This window comes from Labrus mixtus, chromosome 10 (assembly GCF_963584025.1).
Source record: "Labrus mixtus chromosome 10, fLabMix1.1, whole genome shotgun sequence".
Classification (NCBI taxonomy): domain Eukaryota; kingdom Metazoa; phylum Chordata; class Actinopteri; order Labriformes; family Labridae; genus Labrus; species Labrus mixtus.
Genome location: NC_083621.1, coordinates 25,359,994 through 25,377,272, shown reverse-complemented (window position 1 = coordinate 25,377,272; position 17,279 = coordinate 25,359,994). Strand labels below are relative to the sequence as shown.

The following is a 17,279-nucleotide window of genomic DNA, read 5'->3' as shown; positions in this document are numbered from 1 at the left end:
CACAGCTAGGTGTTTGTTCTGAAAGAAAGCCCAAGCCACCCTAGCCCTTCCAGAGAGGGGGCGTGGTCAGACACAGCTCATTTCTATTTAAAGGTACAGACACAGAAACAGCCTGTTCTGAACAGGGCTGAAATAGAGGGGTTTATAGACATGATCAAATACAGGATCAGAGTGGATTTAGAACAAGGAACTTCACAGACATGTTTCAGGGACATTTGCGATATATTTAAGCTTTTTGAAAAGGAGGAGAATATGTGCATTTGCACATCCACATGCATTGGAATCACCTTTAAGTCAAGAGGCTATGTCCATCTCTTTTATACAGTCTTTGATTTCAGCTAAACTTTAAAGTGCATTTTTACTAGAAGACAGCATATTTTGTTTCCCCTCCTGATAAGTTTTATGAAAAATCTTAGTATTTGTTAGGAATTTAAGATTGTTTGAACTCAGACATGGAAAACTGTGAACTAACCTCTTAAACGCACAATATATAGATTCTGCCACCAGGGGGCTTTCAATCAAAACAAAACCAAAAATGACGTAGAGGCTGATGTTTTTATCACGAAAAAAAAGCAACAGTAGGCTAAGGCAGCTTTTAGAAAAATTATAACATAGGTTTAGTCCATTTTTTATTAATTTAGATATTTTAATGTAAACATTCTAATAAAATTCTACATATTGTTCCTTTAAAACAGCTGCTTTGTTCAGTTAACACAACATGGTCTGCTAAAACATGACTTCTTTTTCTTTTGTGTTTTTGAAATTGTTGAGGTTATTGTGTGATAAAACCAACGCTGACCTCCACAGGCTGCACTCAACACTGCACATCAGAGAGAAGAGAGAGAGAGAGAGAGAGAGAGAGAGATGAGAGAGAAGAGAGAGAGAGTGTTGCACATGTGCCCAGTAACATATTGAGGAAGTAGCAGTGTGTCAAACAGAATAACGGAGACTTTGACATCTAGCCATGCAGCCTCCACCCAGAAAGGTAAGACAGAGCTGCTTCGATTTAAAGTCAAGTGTTCTTCTTTGTTTATTTACGACTACACAGCCCATGGTCCTTTCAATGAAAGTTTTAACATTGAAAGGGCATTTCAATGTTAACTGCATCTATATATTGCAATACTTTGAAGTGTTTGTTTTTGCATTTCCTCCCTCTGTGTGAGATGTAAAAGCACCTGCATGTGTTGTGTGTATGTTGTGCAGTGTACATGTTCTCATGACTTCAAGATATTTGTCAGATTTTCAGAATTATTGTGCACAAGCTTCATTCAATGTTAGATGGTTGTGAAGTATGTAAGAATGTAAAGACTTCTGAGACATCACATCTTACACTCTAACACTCTAACACAGGCTCACCTGTGTTATACTGTTACACATGGACAACTTGTGACAAATTTGAAAATATATATATTTAGGGTGAAGAAGATGAATTTCATTGTATTTTTTCATTGGAGAAATGTATTTCATTTGGTCATGATGAACATATCAGCTCAGGTATGCTAGGTGATATAGCATCTACTATTCCTGTTGTACAAAAAGATAAAATAATCCTTTATTGATCCTTAGAGGGGAAATTCAGGTTTTGTAGAAACATGAAGGCAAAAAAAGGAAAAAGGTAAACACAAATAAAAAAAGAACAGATACTATAAATGTGGTATAGAAAATTGGTTTACAAAGGAGTTAAGTGACCTAATCAGGACTATAAAGAAGGAGTGAATGAGTGACATAGCTTTATAAGTTTTTGCAATTAAGTCATTGCAGAGGTCTTAATTTTTTCACAATAAATAGGAAAACGAATCAATGCAAACACGCTCTGCTTTCTCACTCATGCACTCATGAAACTCAAGCTGACAGCCACCCTCAGAGGAATTGTTGTAAATGTATTGGTAACAAAACGCTACAAACAGCTTTAGCTAAAGCTAAAACAGATGATTTAAAATTAGTTTATTTTTTCCAACTTCATATCATTTGGAATATAATACTTTCACCAGGATGAGATCTCAACTACCGTACTGTAGCTGGTAGGAGTGCAAACTCCACACCGTGAAAACAGATGGTACAACAAGAGCTACACATCTGCACACAAACTGCACTGTGGACTTTGATGAACACAATAGAAATCATCACACAGGAATTTTAAATAATATCCTCTTAGGGGCCCCCAAAAATCAGACTGCGTCTTGACCAGATTTTAAGAAACTAATGACTTTATTAAAAAAGGAAGAAAAGTCAAACTCCCTCTGGCTTTGTTGTTTTTAGCTCTTTGTTCACACTGACAGGACCATGCTTCCTCTGTCCCTCAGAGGAAGCATGTTCATACTTGTTTTGCCTGTATGTAATGCATTTTATACCTTCAAAATACAGCTGCATGCCCTGTCAATTTCTCACTGCCTATATTTTTTCTATTTGCTCATCAAATCATAAACAGTGAAAGCATAACTTTTGCTGTTTGTACTCATAATCTTGAACACATTTTTTTGTTATCAATATTTGAGCTCTCTTTACAAAGACAAAAAAGAAACAACCACCGCCTTTGTGTTTCTGTATCTGTTTTTTTTAAAATGCATTTGCAGGTAAAGGAGAGCCAGCAGGTGAAACTTGTGTTCTCGGAGCAGCTGAGCAGATTGCAAATGAAACAACATCAGGACACCGAGCTGCTGGAGGAGATCAGGTACATCTGCATGAAGGCCTTCCTTTGGATTCAATAAACATACAGAAGAAAGAAATAAACAGTGAAATGTCTGATACATGTCTGCTGTGTGTGTGTGTGTGTGTGTGTGTGTGTGTGTGTGTGTGTGTGTGTGTGTGTGTGTGTGTGTGTGTGTGTGTGTGTGTGTCCCAAAGGTCCTTCAGTAAGCAGCGAGCAGCCATAGAGAAAGAGTACGGTCAGGTGAGAACACATCAACTATTCTGGTCCACTGCTAGTTCAATTACTGAAACATTTTTACTGGAAAAGCTCAAACTCTATTGATTTCAGGTCCCATATCAGCACCTGAGAGCTGTGTTGTTGTCTGTTGTGACTGTGTGTGTGCACATCATGTGTATGTGACACACCCGCTATTCTGCCATCCTTCCTGTGGATTTATAGTTTCATTTGAATTCTCTCACAACATGGTTGGAAGTTGGAACGCTTTCAGAGAGCTGCAGAGAGAGCTTTGTGTGCTTTTTCACTGTAGTGGAGAATGTGTAATGTATGTGTCGTGTGTGTGTGTGTGTGTGTGTGTGTGTGTGTGTGTGTGTGTGTGTGTGTGTGTGTGTGTGTGCGAGCATACTAATGTAAGGGATATGAATGAAGAAATTACAAAAAAAGCATCACACAGTCTCCCTTTAAACCTGGTATCCTTTACAAATGCTTGATTTGAAATCTTACCCTGTTGCAGTGTGGGTTGCAGAAACTTCACAGACATGTTTTTTTGGGGAGCTCTGAGACTTATTTAAATGTGCTGAAAAGGGGGATAACATGTGACCTGGCCAGCTTCATGTCTTTAAATCTGTGCTTTGATCTTGTTTAGGTAGCGTCAGTGCAAGCGACAGTGTGTGAGTTTAATATGGGATCTTTAAGACTTTGAACTAAATGCTAATGTTCCCAAATTAACAATTAAATAAAGTAAAAGTGATGGAGATGTCAGGGTTTGGGGTTTTGGGCCATTACTAAAACATCGGAAAAACTGAAATGTTGCTGAGATGTTGCCTACTTGCTGTTATTGGTGATGGTGAAGTCATAGGAGAAAAACACAAGGAAAACACAATCTTTACATCGTACAAGCTCTCCATCGGTGCAGTTCATAGACTTCAGCATGAAATATGCCAAATGAAAAAAGTTAAAGAAAACTCACTTTCACGTAACAACATCTGACTGTCTGTACTTGTTTGTTTTGATTCAGTGGTTAATGTTTGTTTTTAGGCCCTTCAGAGGTTAGCAGTCCAGTACCAGAAAAGAGACTGGCAGAGAGGAAATGTAGACGCTATCCCTTCTGGGTAATTTCACACACACACACACACACACACACACACACACACACACACACACACACACACACACACACAGAGTAAGTACAAAGTAAACTTACTGATTAATTGCCCGTGTGTGATGTTTTTACAGGAGTGTGTTTGGTGTGTGGCGATCAGTGGTCGATGCTGCGGCTCATTCTGCTGCGTCTCGACTTGCTGCTGCAGAGGAATACAGACGACTGATCGCACAAGCTTCCAGAAGTCTCCGCAATGCAAAGGACGTTCGAACTAAGAGGGTGAGAGAGCTGCACACACACACACACACACACACACACACACACACACACACACACACTCAAATCTTAAAACATGAAGGAGAGCTGTGGTGCAACCCACTCCAAAGTTAGTTAATACTAGCAGTGACTGATGTTTTTTGTACCTGTGTGTGTGTGTGTGTGTGTGTGTGTGTGTGTGTGTGTGTTTTGTGTTTTTGTTGTTTTAGGGCCTAGAAAGTCTTCAGAGGGTACAGGGTGAGGTTGTGGATGCTCTACGGGATCTGCACAGGATCAAAAAGAGCTACTATCAACTCACTCAAATCACCAGCGTGGCCAGGGAGAAAGCTGCTGATGCAAAGAACAGGTGTGTGTGTGTGTGTGTGTGTGTGTGTGTGTGTGTGTGTGTGTGTGTGTGTGTGTGTGTGTGTGTGTGTGTGTGTGTGTGTGTGTGTGTGTGTGCATGCATGTTAGGATACAATTCATCAGTGCTTTGTATTTTTACTGCAATAAACACATAGAATTAATAAATTAACAAACTGACATAATGTAAGCTGAGACAAACAGAGTCTATGTGATGGATGAAAGTTGCATATAATACATCTGTGTGTTTTTTATGTCCTAAATGTTATTGAAAGATTTCAACTTTTTCTTCCAGAGCCAAAAAGAGTGAACATGGGATCTTTCATTTTAAAGCAGGACTCCAAAAGATGACAGCGAAGGTATTATCACTCAATCAATCAATCAATCAATCAATCAATCAATCAATCAATCAATCAATCAATCAATCAATCAATCAATCAATCAATCAATCAATCAATCAATCAACCAATCAATCAATAAACCAACCAGTCAGTCAATCAATCAGTCAATCAATCAATCAATCAATCAATCAATCAATCAATCAATCAATCAATCAATCAACCAACCAACAAATCAATCAATAAACCAACCAACCAGTCAGTCAATCAATCAATCAATCAATCAATCAATCAATCAATCAATCAATCAATCAATCAATCAATCAATCAATCAATCAATCAATAAACAACCAACCAAACAGTCAATCAATCAACCAATCAATCAATCAATCAATCAATCAATCAATCAATCAATCAATAAACAACCAACCAACCAGTCAATCAATCAATCAATCAATCAATCAATCAATCAATCAATCAATCAATCAATCAATCAATCTATCACTCTTTATATGTATGGCTTAAAATCATAACAAATGTTATCTCGAGACACTTTACAAAAAGAGCAGGTAAAACACCTTTCTCTTATGTTACAAAATAAAAACGAGATAGTAGGAGAGAGTTTCTCAAAAACAGGATAAGAATTTATGCTGGTTTCTGCAATCAGGGTATGAAGTTTACATGAACAAACATAAAAACGGGATACTTAAAAAAAACGATCAAAACCGAATACTCAATTCTATGTAAACGCACTCAATAACATGATAATACAAACTCACAGAGGGATAAACAAATGCAAAAACTTATTGGAGGGTCTGTTAGTACATGAAACTGCACATCGAGAAAAAAACGTTTTCTGACATTTTGATGAAAAGAATCTTCAAAAGATTGGCTGCAACAGCACAAACACAGAGGTTCAGTTCAGGGTCTGAATTAGCTGAATCTCTTTTAGAAACTGAAAGAGGCCACGCCCCTAACTATGCATAACTAATTCATGCAATTATTCAAATGAGTGAGTCTCTGTGGATTGACGTTTGGACTCTGCAGCTTTTGTCACCTAACAGTCGGCTTCATTTCTCCGCTGGTTGCAGCTTTGTTCAAGCTACCACAAACACAAGTCACAAAAGAAGATAAAAAGACACATGCTTCATTAAAAATAATAAATTAATTTAAAGTTATTATTTAAAATAATGCACAATATAACTAAGTGTTAAGACATTTTTCATTTTATCTTGACTTTGAAGTAAAATGAAGGATATAAAACAGTGTGTGTGTGTGTGTGTGTGTGTGTGTGTGTGTGTGTGTGTGTGTGTGTGTGTGTGTGTGTGTGTGTGTGTGTGTGTGTGTGTGTGTGTGTGTGTGTGTGCATGGTTTTGTGTTTGTGTGTGCAGCTCAGCACCAGGTTGAGAGAGTGCGATGACCGTCTGACGGAGGTTCGTAACGACTATCTGCTGTCATTAGCAGCAGTCAACGCCCACCACCAAAACTACTATAAGAACGATCTACCACGTATCATGGAGGTAAAACACACACACCAACACTCACACTGCCACACATACAAACCTGAGGAAAGGAAGCTGCACTATGAGTTGTGTATCAGAACAGAAAAAAACTGACCACAAAGCTTCTTGAGTTATTGCAGGGTGTTGATGTGTCAGATACTTTTATCAGATTTCCTGTTCCTCTGTAAATGTATGATCATCATCACTTCCTCCTTCATGTTAAATTTGTAAACTGCCGCCATCCCCTGGTTTGTTCTCCTCAAAATGTGTTCATTCAAAGAACTCTGAACAACTTAAAGAGACTTTTATTAGACATGGTAGAAATAACTGTCTTCATTCTTTCAACCTTTAACATTGTTGTATCTTTTTTCTGACCTGATAGCACTGCAGCTTGCAGAAAAAAAGTGAAAACAACATTCTTACAAATTCAGTCTACGGCTGGCAACACACTGGACGATTTTAGGTTCAGTTTTGAGCGCCACGTGTTTATAAAATCAGTTAAGATTTGAAAATGTATTTATTTATTTATTTAAAAAAGGGACATTTATGAACATAAATATGTAAATGTGTCAGATTGTAGCCATAAGCTTCTTTCCATCTGTAGTCCCTCGACAGGTTCACACGTATTCAAATGTACATAAAACCACAATAACAAGTAATGACCGAACAACAACATAAACTGTACAGTAGTTGACAGAGACACATTACATGTAATACAAGCAGAAAAAGTGGCTGTGTGATGAGTGAGTATAAAGTGACTGTCAGAGTTAAAGTGTGGCTACAAGAGGTAAAGTGTTGGAGTATAAAAGAAAATCATCTAGTGTGCAGCCAGCCCAAAAGAGCAAAGACAAAACATTAGTCTGTGTCTACCAAGAAAAAGGTTCACCATATTAAATCGCTGATTTACAACTAATTTAATAATTTGTTGAAACAGTGTTACCGAAACAGCCCTGAATGCTGCGCTGATTAAATGTTCTTTGATTCCTGGGGATTTAAATGATTGAAAATAAGTGGAATTGAAAAACCTTTATTAAAATGTTTTGTAATAAAACCAAAATAATTAATCCAGATAAGAATAATCAACATTTGTATCTGGATTCTGCAATCCAGCATCATGAATCCAGCCGCATTTGTCCTTTTTTAAGAGTGATCAAATTGATAGCGGACCCTCTGGAAAGAGCTGATTAGTTTTGGGACTTAACCGTTATGCCGTATGCGCCCCCTACTGACAAGTTTTAAACACAAACATTTAACCTGATCATAAAAAAGTGGATCGGATAACCTGGTCCATTCTGAGTCTTTACTTCTTTTGAACAACATGATTTCAAGTCGAGGCTCCAGATGGAAAAGATACTTTTTAATTTGCAGGACTGTAGTCGGGGTACATTAGGTGGTGTGGACGTTGAATTGGTGCTCAACAGCACAAATCTCCAATATGTAAATCCTGTCACACATTACTGGATTAAAACAGTAGTGTTTCACTGTTGTTTCTTCTTCACCTCATCAGCTCATGGACGGGGATGTTTATGACGACCTGAGGAGCCATTTGTCTCTGCTGTGTGGGACAGAGATGGACTCCTGTCTGAACACACACAAACAGTACAGCCGGATATGGGAGACTGTCACTAAGGTACGTATGTGTGCATACAGTGTTTTTTTTTTTTTACCTGGACACTTTTTTCCGTACTCTTTTGGGGGTCTAAATGACTCGTAGGAGCATGAAGCACACGTATTTTAGGAGCTTTGTTTTAAGATATATAAATAGTTGAAACTGCTTAAAAAGACAGTATTAATCCAAACCTTTTCTTAACAGTCTGACTTCTCTACATGCTAAATCTCCCACGGTAGCTCCTGAGAAACGCAGACTGAAGACATTTGTCACTCCGTCTCTAAGCGGTGGGGGGGGGGTTTTACAGGGAGGCTGACAGACAGAGAGAAATAAGAAAGGCACCAAAGAAAGGAAATAAAGAAAGGACAAAAAGGTCAAGGGAAATAAAAATGTTCCAATGTGAGGAAAAAGAGATCCGAAAGATGATTTTATTTTTTTTAATGGGAAAAAGATGTTGGAATGGTTATAAGTCTTTTAAAAAGGGAGAGAAATTCAACACACACACGAAATGTTTGAACTGATGTCGCATCTGAGTGAAATCTGCGGGAGGACATGACAGAAGTTGTTCCCTTCAAAACTGTGAGTGGGTAGAAACCAGTGGGCAAACCATGTGGGCATGCCAAAAAAGCAAGGTGTGATTCAAGATGCTGATCTCAACTTTCAGAAGCTTGTAGCAAATATCTCCCAGACAGCCTCCTACCATCTCAGAAACCTATCCAGAGTTTGATGTTTCATGTCACAGTCGGACTCTAAAAGCTGGTTCATGCTTTCATCTCCAGTAGACTTGACTACTGCAATGCACTTTTTACTGGAGTTACAGAACAGGTGCTACATAAACTCCAGCTCATTCATGGTAAATGGTAAATAGACTTGAGCCTGTATAGTTCTTTTCTAATCTTCCAGCTACTCAGAGCACTTTTAAACCACAGGTCACAGCTACACACTCACACACTGATGGCAGAGGTTTCTATGTAAAGTGACCATCAGAAGTAACTAATCCATTCATACACATTCATATATCGCCAACGAAGCAGAGGGAGCAACTTGGGGTTAAGTGTCTTGCTCAAGGACACATCGGACATGTGGCTGCAGGAGCTGGGGATCGAACCCCCAAACTTCCTTTCGAGAGACAATCATTTCTACCACTGATCCATAGCAGTCCGTATCTTGCACTTTATCAAGGAAACTTTATTTCTATTTAAATGTATTTTTCCTACTACTTTTTATTGTGTATTCCAGTGTGTGCTTTTTTGAAGATATTTTTTTACCTTGTGTTTTGTATCATGTTTTAATTTTGAAGAACATAGAGTCAATTCTTGTCATATGCACCGTGCTAAATTAATAAATTAATTTTATGTTGTTTATGCTTGAACGGGGATGGATGTTCGGGTTGGTTTTACGATTACCGCTGAGTGTTTTTCACGTTTTCAGGTGACCAGAGAGAGGAACGTGCTGCAGTTTCTGCAGGAATCTGTCTCCTTCAGCCAAACACCAGAGTTCACCTTCCAGCCAGCTCCGTGTGACAAGGTGCGTCTGTGTGAGTGAATTCAAAATGTAGATATAAAGGCATTGGGTGTCTATTTTTGCATCTATCATGGTAAAGAGAATACAACTTTGATATATGCTTTTTGATCTTCCCTCAAGAATGACCAAAGACACATTAAACATTTAGTAGAAGCTGTAGTTTATGTTATGCTGGACTTAAACCAAACGGTCAGAAAGTCTGAATGAAGTCATGAGTTTTTATAGAGTTGGCACACACTCAGGGGTCTCGGTCTTTTGGTGTAAGGTGGTGATGAAACTCTATCCAACCCGTTTTAAGGCTGTATGTTTCCAGGCTTTGCATTATGATATGATGAATAAAATGTTATTATGTTTAATATTACTGCAGGCCTTTAGTCTTGTCTAGGCAAATTGTGTTGTTCAATGTCAACAACCAATAAGAGCGGTCTCACCAGCAGCTAACAGGAAGCTGCAAACTCGTAAACATGGCCTCCTCTTTATACAGCGATAGATGGAAGAGGGAAAAAAGGGGGATAGGAAATGTTGCTGCCCTCGAAATTCACCGAAAAGCAAACTCACTGTTAATGATCTTCACACAGGTTCACCTGCAGAAACCTTTTTACTTACAATCTGAGGCTCTCTCTCATTTCTAACATCCTCTGATTATGAAGTCCGTTTTTGTGCTTTGTACATTTTCAGTGCCATTAAAAGATTAAGTAATCATCAGATTTTAAGTGCATGTGAATTGATACATAAAACATTGCATTGTTCAAAGTAATCACATTGATTTACAATCCTTATAGCTCTCTTCTGTCACCAAGGATCTATAAGATAATTAATGTGTATTTAGTAAGTTCTAATTAATCTTCACAGACGTGTGCTTTATTGTCTTCTTGTGATTTAGAAGATGCATGATGACACATGTAACGCTCAGGGCTGCTAACAGAGGGATGTTTGTCCGTCTCCGTGCAGGTTTCTGCTCTGCAGGAGGTTTGTGCTCCACAAGCGGAGGGCTTTCTGATTAAAGAGGCCAAGAAATGGGCTGCCAAGGCTGCAAAAGACTACAAGATCATAACACACGGAGAGCGGGTGAGACATGAGGATCAGTGCATCTATGCTGGATAATCTGTTTTCAGATATCTTTTTAAAAAATGCTTTTAAAATGATGAGTTAGATATAGACTGAGCAGTGGAACGTTTATGTATTTATTTTCTCTATTCCCATCCAGTAAAGGCAGTTCTTGACGTTCTTGATGATAGTGATAAAAGTGTTGTTTCTTTGAAGGTCTTTTCTGTATTTGAATGTGTGTCTGTGCTTGTCTGTCAGGCTCTGCAGACGTTAGAGAGTCGTCTGAAGCTCCTGTCGGGGGAGACGGGGCTCAGCGTGGAGCAGAAGATAGCAGAGGTGCAGGACAGCGTCAGGAAAGCAAAGGTGCCTCTTTGTGAATGCTTTCAAAATTGTTAACGTTCAACACCCAGACGCTCCTCTTTTGTTTCAAAGACGAAATCAACTCCAATGATTTAAAAAGAAAAGATGAACTAAACCACTGATTACTTTTAATTACTGAAAGCCAGAACACCTTTCCACATCTGAAAGATTGCATTGCATTGTGGCTGGTTGTCTGTCTCTATATGTCAGCCCTGTGATTGACTGGTGAACAGTCCAGGGTGTACCGCGCCTCTCGCCCACACACCAATGTTTTTTTTTTAAGGTGCTAATTTGACATGGCAGAATGTGTGATGTCTCTCTTGCTTACTTCCTGTCTCAGCTCAGCAGGGTGAAGGCTGAGGCCCGTCTCGCCCTGTTATCGGAAAGTGTCCAAGGAATCGAGCTGTGGCTTCACAACGCCATGAACCAGGCGGACGAGGAGCTGGAGAGAGACAGGCGCCTGAGTGAGCAGAGGAAGTCTACAGAGGACTTTTCAGTATGCACACACACACACACACAGACACACACACACACACAGACACACACACACACACACACACACACAGACACACACACACACACACACACACAGACACACACACACACAGACACACACACACACACACACCCACAGACACACACACACACACACACACACACACACACACACACACACACACAGACACACAGACACACACACACACAGACACACACACAGACAGACACACACACACACACACACACACACACACACACACACACACACACAGACACACACACACACACACACACACACACACAGACACACACACACACACACACACACAGACACACACAGACACACACACACACACACACACACACAGACACACACACACACACAGACACACACACACACACACACACAGACACACACACACACACACACACACACACACACACACACAGACACACACACACACACACAGACACACACAGACACACACACACACACACACACACACACACACAGACACACACACACACACAGACACACACACACACACACACACACACAGACACACACACACACACGCACACACACACACACACACACACACACACACAGACACACACACACACACACACACACACACACACAGAGACACACACACACACACAGACACACACACACACACACACACACACACACACACACACACAGATAACTCGCCTACTTAAACTCCTAATTCCTGTGAATCTCTTCCAAGCACGGATCGGAGCACTCACACCAGTCAAACGACCTGGACATTAGGGGTGAAGAGTGCTTAGCCACGGCACAAACTGCCGGGAGGATCTAGACTTTGACTCAAGTCATGAAGATGTTTTCTTTGTTCACCACTGATCAGAAGTAAAAGTCCCCAAGGAATCAACTTCTCCATGTTCTTTGTCATAAAAGTATATGATTAGGAGAAAAGGGTTTATATATAATAGTGTAACAGCGTATCTTGGGGTGATGTTAGTTACAAGTTCAACCCTTGTTGACTTGACAATTACTAGACTAAACTAAAGATGTGGGCCAGCAAAGGCACAGGAACAACTTCTGTGTTCTGTGTCTCTAGTCTGTCTACAAACCATCTATGAGAAAAGTCCATCCTCTCTGTCTTTTGCCTGTTCCACTTTTCAGAAAATGTGTGCTCAAACAGGCCGTTAGGAGATGTTCCCTTCATGGCATCACAAAGGGCAGTAACCCCTCCCTCAGGTAGATGACACTCCCACAGTTAGGTGTTCGTTCTGCCCTTTCTACGTAAACAATAGGGCATAGTGCTTGAAAGCCACCTGGGCCCTTCCAGAGAGGGGGCGTGGTCAAACACAGCTCATTTACATTTAAAGGTACAGACACAGAAACAGCCTGTTCTGAGCAGTGCTGAAATAGAGGGGTTTATAGACATGATCAAATACAGGATCAGATTGGATTAATAAAAAGAAACTTCACTTACATGTGGCGAGCTCTGAGACTTATTTAAAGTGGTTGAAAAGGAGGATAATATGTGACCTTTAAATGTTCGTCTAGTGGCAGTTTACAACAAATGTTACACTTACAGGAGTACAGGGATTATTTTCAGTGGCGGATTTATCCATATTTGGTGCTCCAAGGAGTCAAAATAATTTAGAAATAAACCACATGCTGATGAAAAAACAGCATTCTACTTAGCATGTGATGAATATCTGACATTTACTGTGTGTTCTTTAGGAGGAAGAGTTTGAGCTGACAGACTTTGAGGACTACGACGATGAGAACGGAGACATCTTTATAAATCCGGTGTCTGCATCCGGATTGTGTGTTTACCCTGCAGCCTGCAAAGTTATCTACAGCTATCAGGTAGTGTTCAATCAATCAATCAATCAATCAATCAATCAATCAATCAATCAATCAATCAATCAAGTAAGCAAGCCCCCTGCAGTAACAGACGGGTGACATCACTCAGGCTTTGTCCATTCATATCTCAGAGTGTCTGTGTAGTCACAGTCATGGAAAAGAAAGACACTGCACCTCCTTTGAATGTTCTCTCTTCACAATTACCTATTCTATTCACTGTCCTATCAAAATAAAAGCTTTAAGGCCAGTAATAAATATTTTAAAAAAGAAGCAGATTTGTATCCAAACAGTAAGTAAAGTACCCTTAGCTTAAGACTGTACACAAATATACAATTTTAAAAAACTGTTGAAAGTTAATAAAAAATTAAATTACAAAAAATTAAATTCAGCGATGAATTGTGATTAAAACTGTATCGTAGCCCTAGTTAACATTATTAATGATCATTTTATTCTTTGCTAACAGTAAAATATCTATTGACTAAAGTGAATTTAATGTCAATTTACTGTTAAAAGATATTATAAATTCTTACCAGAATGTCTTGCACAAACATAAATACACACTTCACAAACACATACGTCAACATGTCACCTTGTCACATCTGTGGTGCTGTGGTGCAGATGTCTTTTGGTTTCAGTTTTAGGAAGTAAAATGAAGTGAATTGGGCTCAGAAGAGAAACGGTGTGTTGACACTGACAAACAAACAAGGAGGAAGACGTTGAAATTCGTCTCTGCTAGTAGTTTTAAGTCCTGCTATGTTTTCAGTCATGAATGAATGCCAAACAACAAATTATATATTTTTTTAAATGTCCTGAATCTTGAGCTTTTTTAGTACAACTAAACACTAAAACAAGCCATTTCCTGTCACCACAGAAGCAACCTGATAATCAAATATAGCCATGCCAAGTACCTGCTTTACTTTCTATTTAACTCTAAATGTGAACATTATTTACACAATGAACATGATGTTGTGATGAAAAGGACTCGAATCAAGAGTTTGAGACCTTAAACTCATCAGGAAAATATTTAGTGACATTAACCAACTACTGTAGGAGGAAGGCTCATTTTTTCCCATAGACCTCTATATAACTTTACTTTCGTTCAAACCAGTCAAAAGCCCCCTGCTGGCCATTTAAAAGAATGCAGGTTTATGGCATTGTGTTACTGGCATCACTGTCCTCAGAGGCTACATCCATCTCTTATATACGATCTATAATTTCATCCAGAATACTACTGCAATAAGTACTGCAGTTGAATAAAGTTGATTTGGTCACTTCCTGTAGGCTAGCCAATCGGATGAGCTGTCAATCAAAGAAGGGGAGGAGCTTCAAGTGGTTGAGGATGGAGATGTGGAGGACTGGCTGAAGGTAAACAGCTGCTTGTATCAGGATATCAGCCGTTTTTATGCAGATCCTCGATGTTAGATCTTTGGGACAGTCTGGTTTCCTTTTCCATTTGTCCATCCAGGTGTGTAACTCATGCGGTCAGGTGGGGTATGTCCCTGAACGTTACGTGAAGTTCCTGTGTCTGCCAGCAGAGGACGCCGCTCAGCTGGACAGTTCTTTTAGCTCCACTTCCTCCAGTGGGAACAGAGAGAGGAGCAGAGGTCAGTGTGAATGTAAACTGCTTCATAAATCATTACTCGTATTAACATTGTATTTGAAACTGTGAATATTGAATCTGTGTCAGGTGTCGCCAGAGCTCTGTACTCCTACCAGGCTCAGAGTGCAGAGGAGCTTTCCTTCCAGGAGGGGGAGCTCATCCACCTGAGACGCTGTCGACACAGAGAGGTGCTTGTTATCTAGGGAAAGCGGCCATCAAACCACTGTTTGAGTGAAGAATGTTTTATATTATTCATAAATCTTAGTACATTGCATGTTTTGTTTTGCAGGTGGATGACGGGTTTTGGGAGGGAGAGCTGAACGGTCGGATCGGTGTTTTCCCTTCACTGGTGGTCGAGTTTGTCCGTAATGAAGGGGAGGAGGAGGCGGAGGAGGAAGAGGAAGAGGATGAGGTGTTCCCTCTATTGTTTCCTGAACAGTCCTTCAAATCATTATTTTTTTTTATTTTAATGTTTAAAATATTTGACCAACTTTAATCTTTTTTTTTCCAGCCTCTCCCCACACCAACCATGCCTCCCTTCTCTCCCTCCATCCCCATCCCTTCTAACCCTGGCTGCAGTTCAACAGTGAGTGCTACGCCCCCTAGCTGTGTGGAGGACAAACAGCAGGGCTTTCCTCCGAGGCTTGCAGAGGGCACAGTGGGTGAGTGAGTGGAGACAATCTTTAACCCAGCCTGAGCTGATTTCTGTTTTTAACAGCGTCCTGATTTTGTTCAGGTGCTGACAGTTGTTTTTTGTCCCATCAGAGAATGAAGGCAGCAGCCGCAGCTCTCCAGATCTCCTCAGCGGTCGGCTAAAACCAGTAGGTGATGGTTTCTCTGATAATGAGTTTAAGTCTGGGCATCATAGAATTGATTGACATCAAGGGGATGAATGATAATTGGTGCACATGAGATCAGTGATTATAACACATCTCTTCCTGCCTCAATGTTTTAGTGTCGAGCTCCTCCTCCTCCTCCGACGCAGAAGCCCTCACCTCAGCCTTGAGAAGAAGACTTGACTTACGGTCAAGATTCACAGAAATACATCCCGTTTTTGGGCCAAAGGAACGCCTGTTTTGTGGCTCATATTGTAGCATCTGTTACTGTTCAAAATAACAGCAAAGAAAATGTTTTAAGGATCCTACAATTTAGAAAACACTTTAAATTCAGCCCTTAGAGATCCTTGATGTTTAACAAAAATATTCTGTTGAGAATCCCAGATCAGATAATAAATGCAAATACTATATTCTTTTTTTTTTTTTTTTTTAACTTAGAGTAGCCCTCTCTGAAGTATCTTTTATGATCAAATCATGTTCTGGTTTCACTAGACTACGAGTTCACTTGTATTCACAAGAATGTCTTTTTGCTTTACATCTGCAAACAATTTAGGGACCACAGTTTCTGTAATTAACCAACGAGTGGGGATTAAATAACGTGACACTCAGCTGCCTGAAGCCGTCATTATTAACTACACTGTACGAGCACAAATCTTTACTTTACTAATCTTCATGAAGCAGAAAAGTGCTTTTGTGATCTTTGGAGCTTGTTAAGAAGTTGAGGGACATTTTGAATTAAAGATGATATTTATTGTTGGCTGGTACAGCCCACACTGGCCTTGTGTAACGACCCGAGCTGTTGTTGCTGCTGTCTTGTCTGTGCTGCTCTGATGATTGACCACAGGAAGTGTTGAAAATAAAGGCACAGAGATTCACAGACATTGTGCTGAGTAATATGACTTCTGTCAAATGCAAAGCCCAAACTTCTAACCTTGAACTGCTCACAATTACAATGAAATGTACACGCATGGTGCATTATTTAACTGGCAAGACTTAAATGTCTTTACATGTATTAAAAACAAACTAAAAAAGTGTTTGCAGCACATCCTTTTTTTCACAAATTACTACAATGTGTGTGTGATGATAATTCTACGATGGAGGATTAAGGCCACGTTAAAAAAAATAAAAAATTTAAATCTCGAGATTAAACTCGTACATTTACGACTTTATTCTCGTAAATTAACAAGTTCGAGACCAGCCTGCGCAAAATGATGAAAGTAGAACTCTTAAAGTCTTCTGCAGACAACTTCCTCAAAGTCAGTGTGGTTCTTTCTTCAGAAAAGCCACAGTTTCATGCAGTATCTTTTCAGGGTGCTGATATTTTATGACAATGTGAAGATGATGACGTGCCAAAAGCATGTGTAGTTTCATATCTGCATAAGTAAAGCCCCAACACAACTATCTGTGTCTGTTATCGGTCTGCCTTGTTAAAGTGTCTCATGTGCAGAGCCAGTTTGTGTCCTGTTCATCATTTTACAGATAAACAAGGTCTTGCAAGTTGAAGTGAAAACTTCTCTT

The 17,279-nt window shown here is 39.7% G+C and overlaps 1 protein-coding gene across 2 annotated transcripts; it reads left to right on the top strand.

Annotated features, from left to right (window-relative positions):
• The first annotated feature begins 908 nt into the window (after window positions 1-908).
• On the top strand, window positions 909-16,794 carry LOC132982367 (F-BAR and double SH3 domains protein 1-like). 2 transcript variants are annotated; one of them, XM_061048820.1, is made up of 21 exons: window positions 909-985; window positions 2,574-2,671; window positions 2,845-2,890; window positions 3,905-3,978; window positions 4,103-4,247; window positions 4,454-4,590; window positions 4,882-4,945; window positions 6,316-6,444; window positions 7,934-8,056; window positions 9,467-9,562; window positions 10,511-10,627; window positions 10,865-10,969; window positions 11,307-11,462; window positions 13,200-13,328; window positions 14,607-14,690; window positions 14,791-14,929; window positions 15,013-15,113; window positions 15,215-15,337; window positions 15,437-15,587; window positions 15,691-15,746; window positions 15,881-16,794. In XM_061048820.1, exons 1-21 carry the CDS (start codon window positions 965-967, stop codon window positions 15,929-15,931), a joined length of 2,145 nt encoding a protein of 714 aa, XP_060904803.1. In that variant the 5' UTR covers window positions 909-964; the 3' UTR covers window positions 15,932-16,794. The 2 variants fall into 2 exon arrangements, with proteins under 2 accessions (XP_060904803.1, XP_060904804.1); XM_061048821.1 differs by having other exon boundaries at window positions 15,437-15,591.
• Window positions 16,795-17,279: the final 485 nt, after the last annotated feature.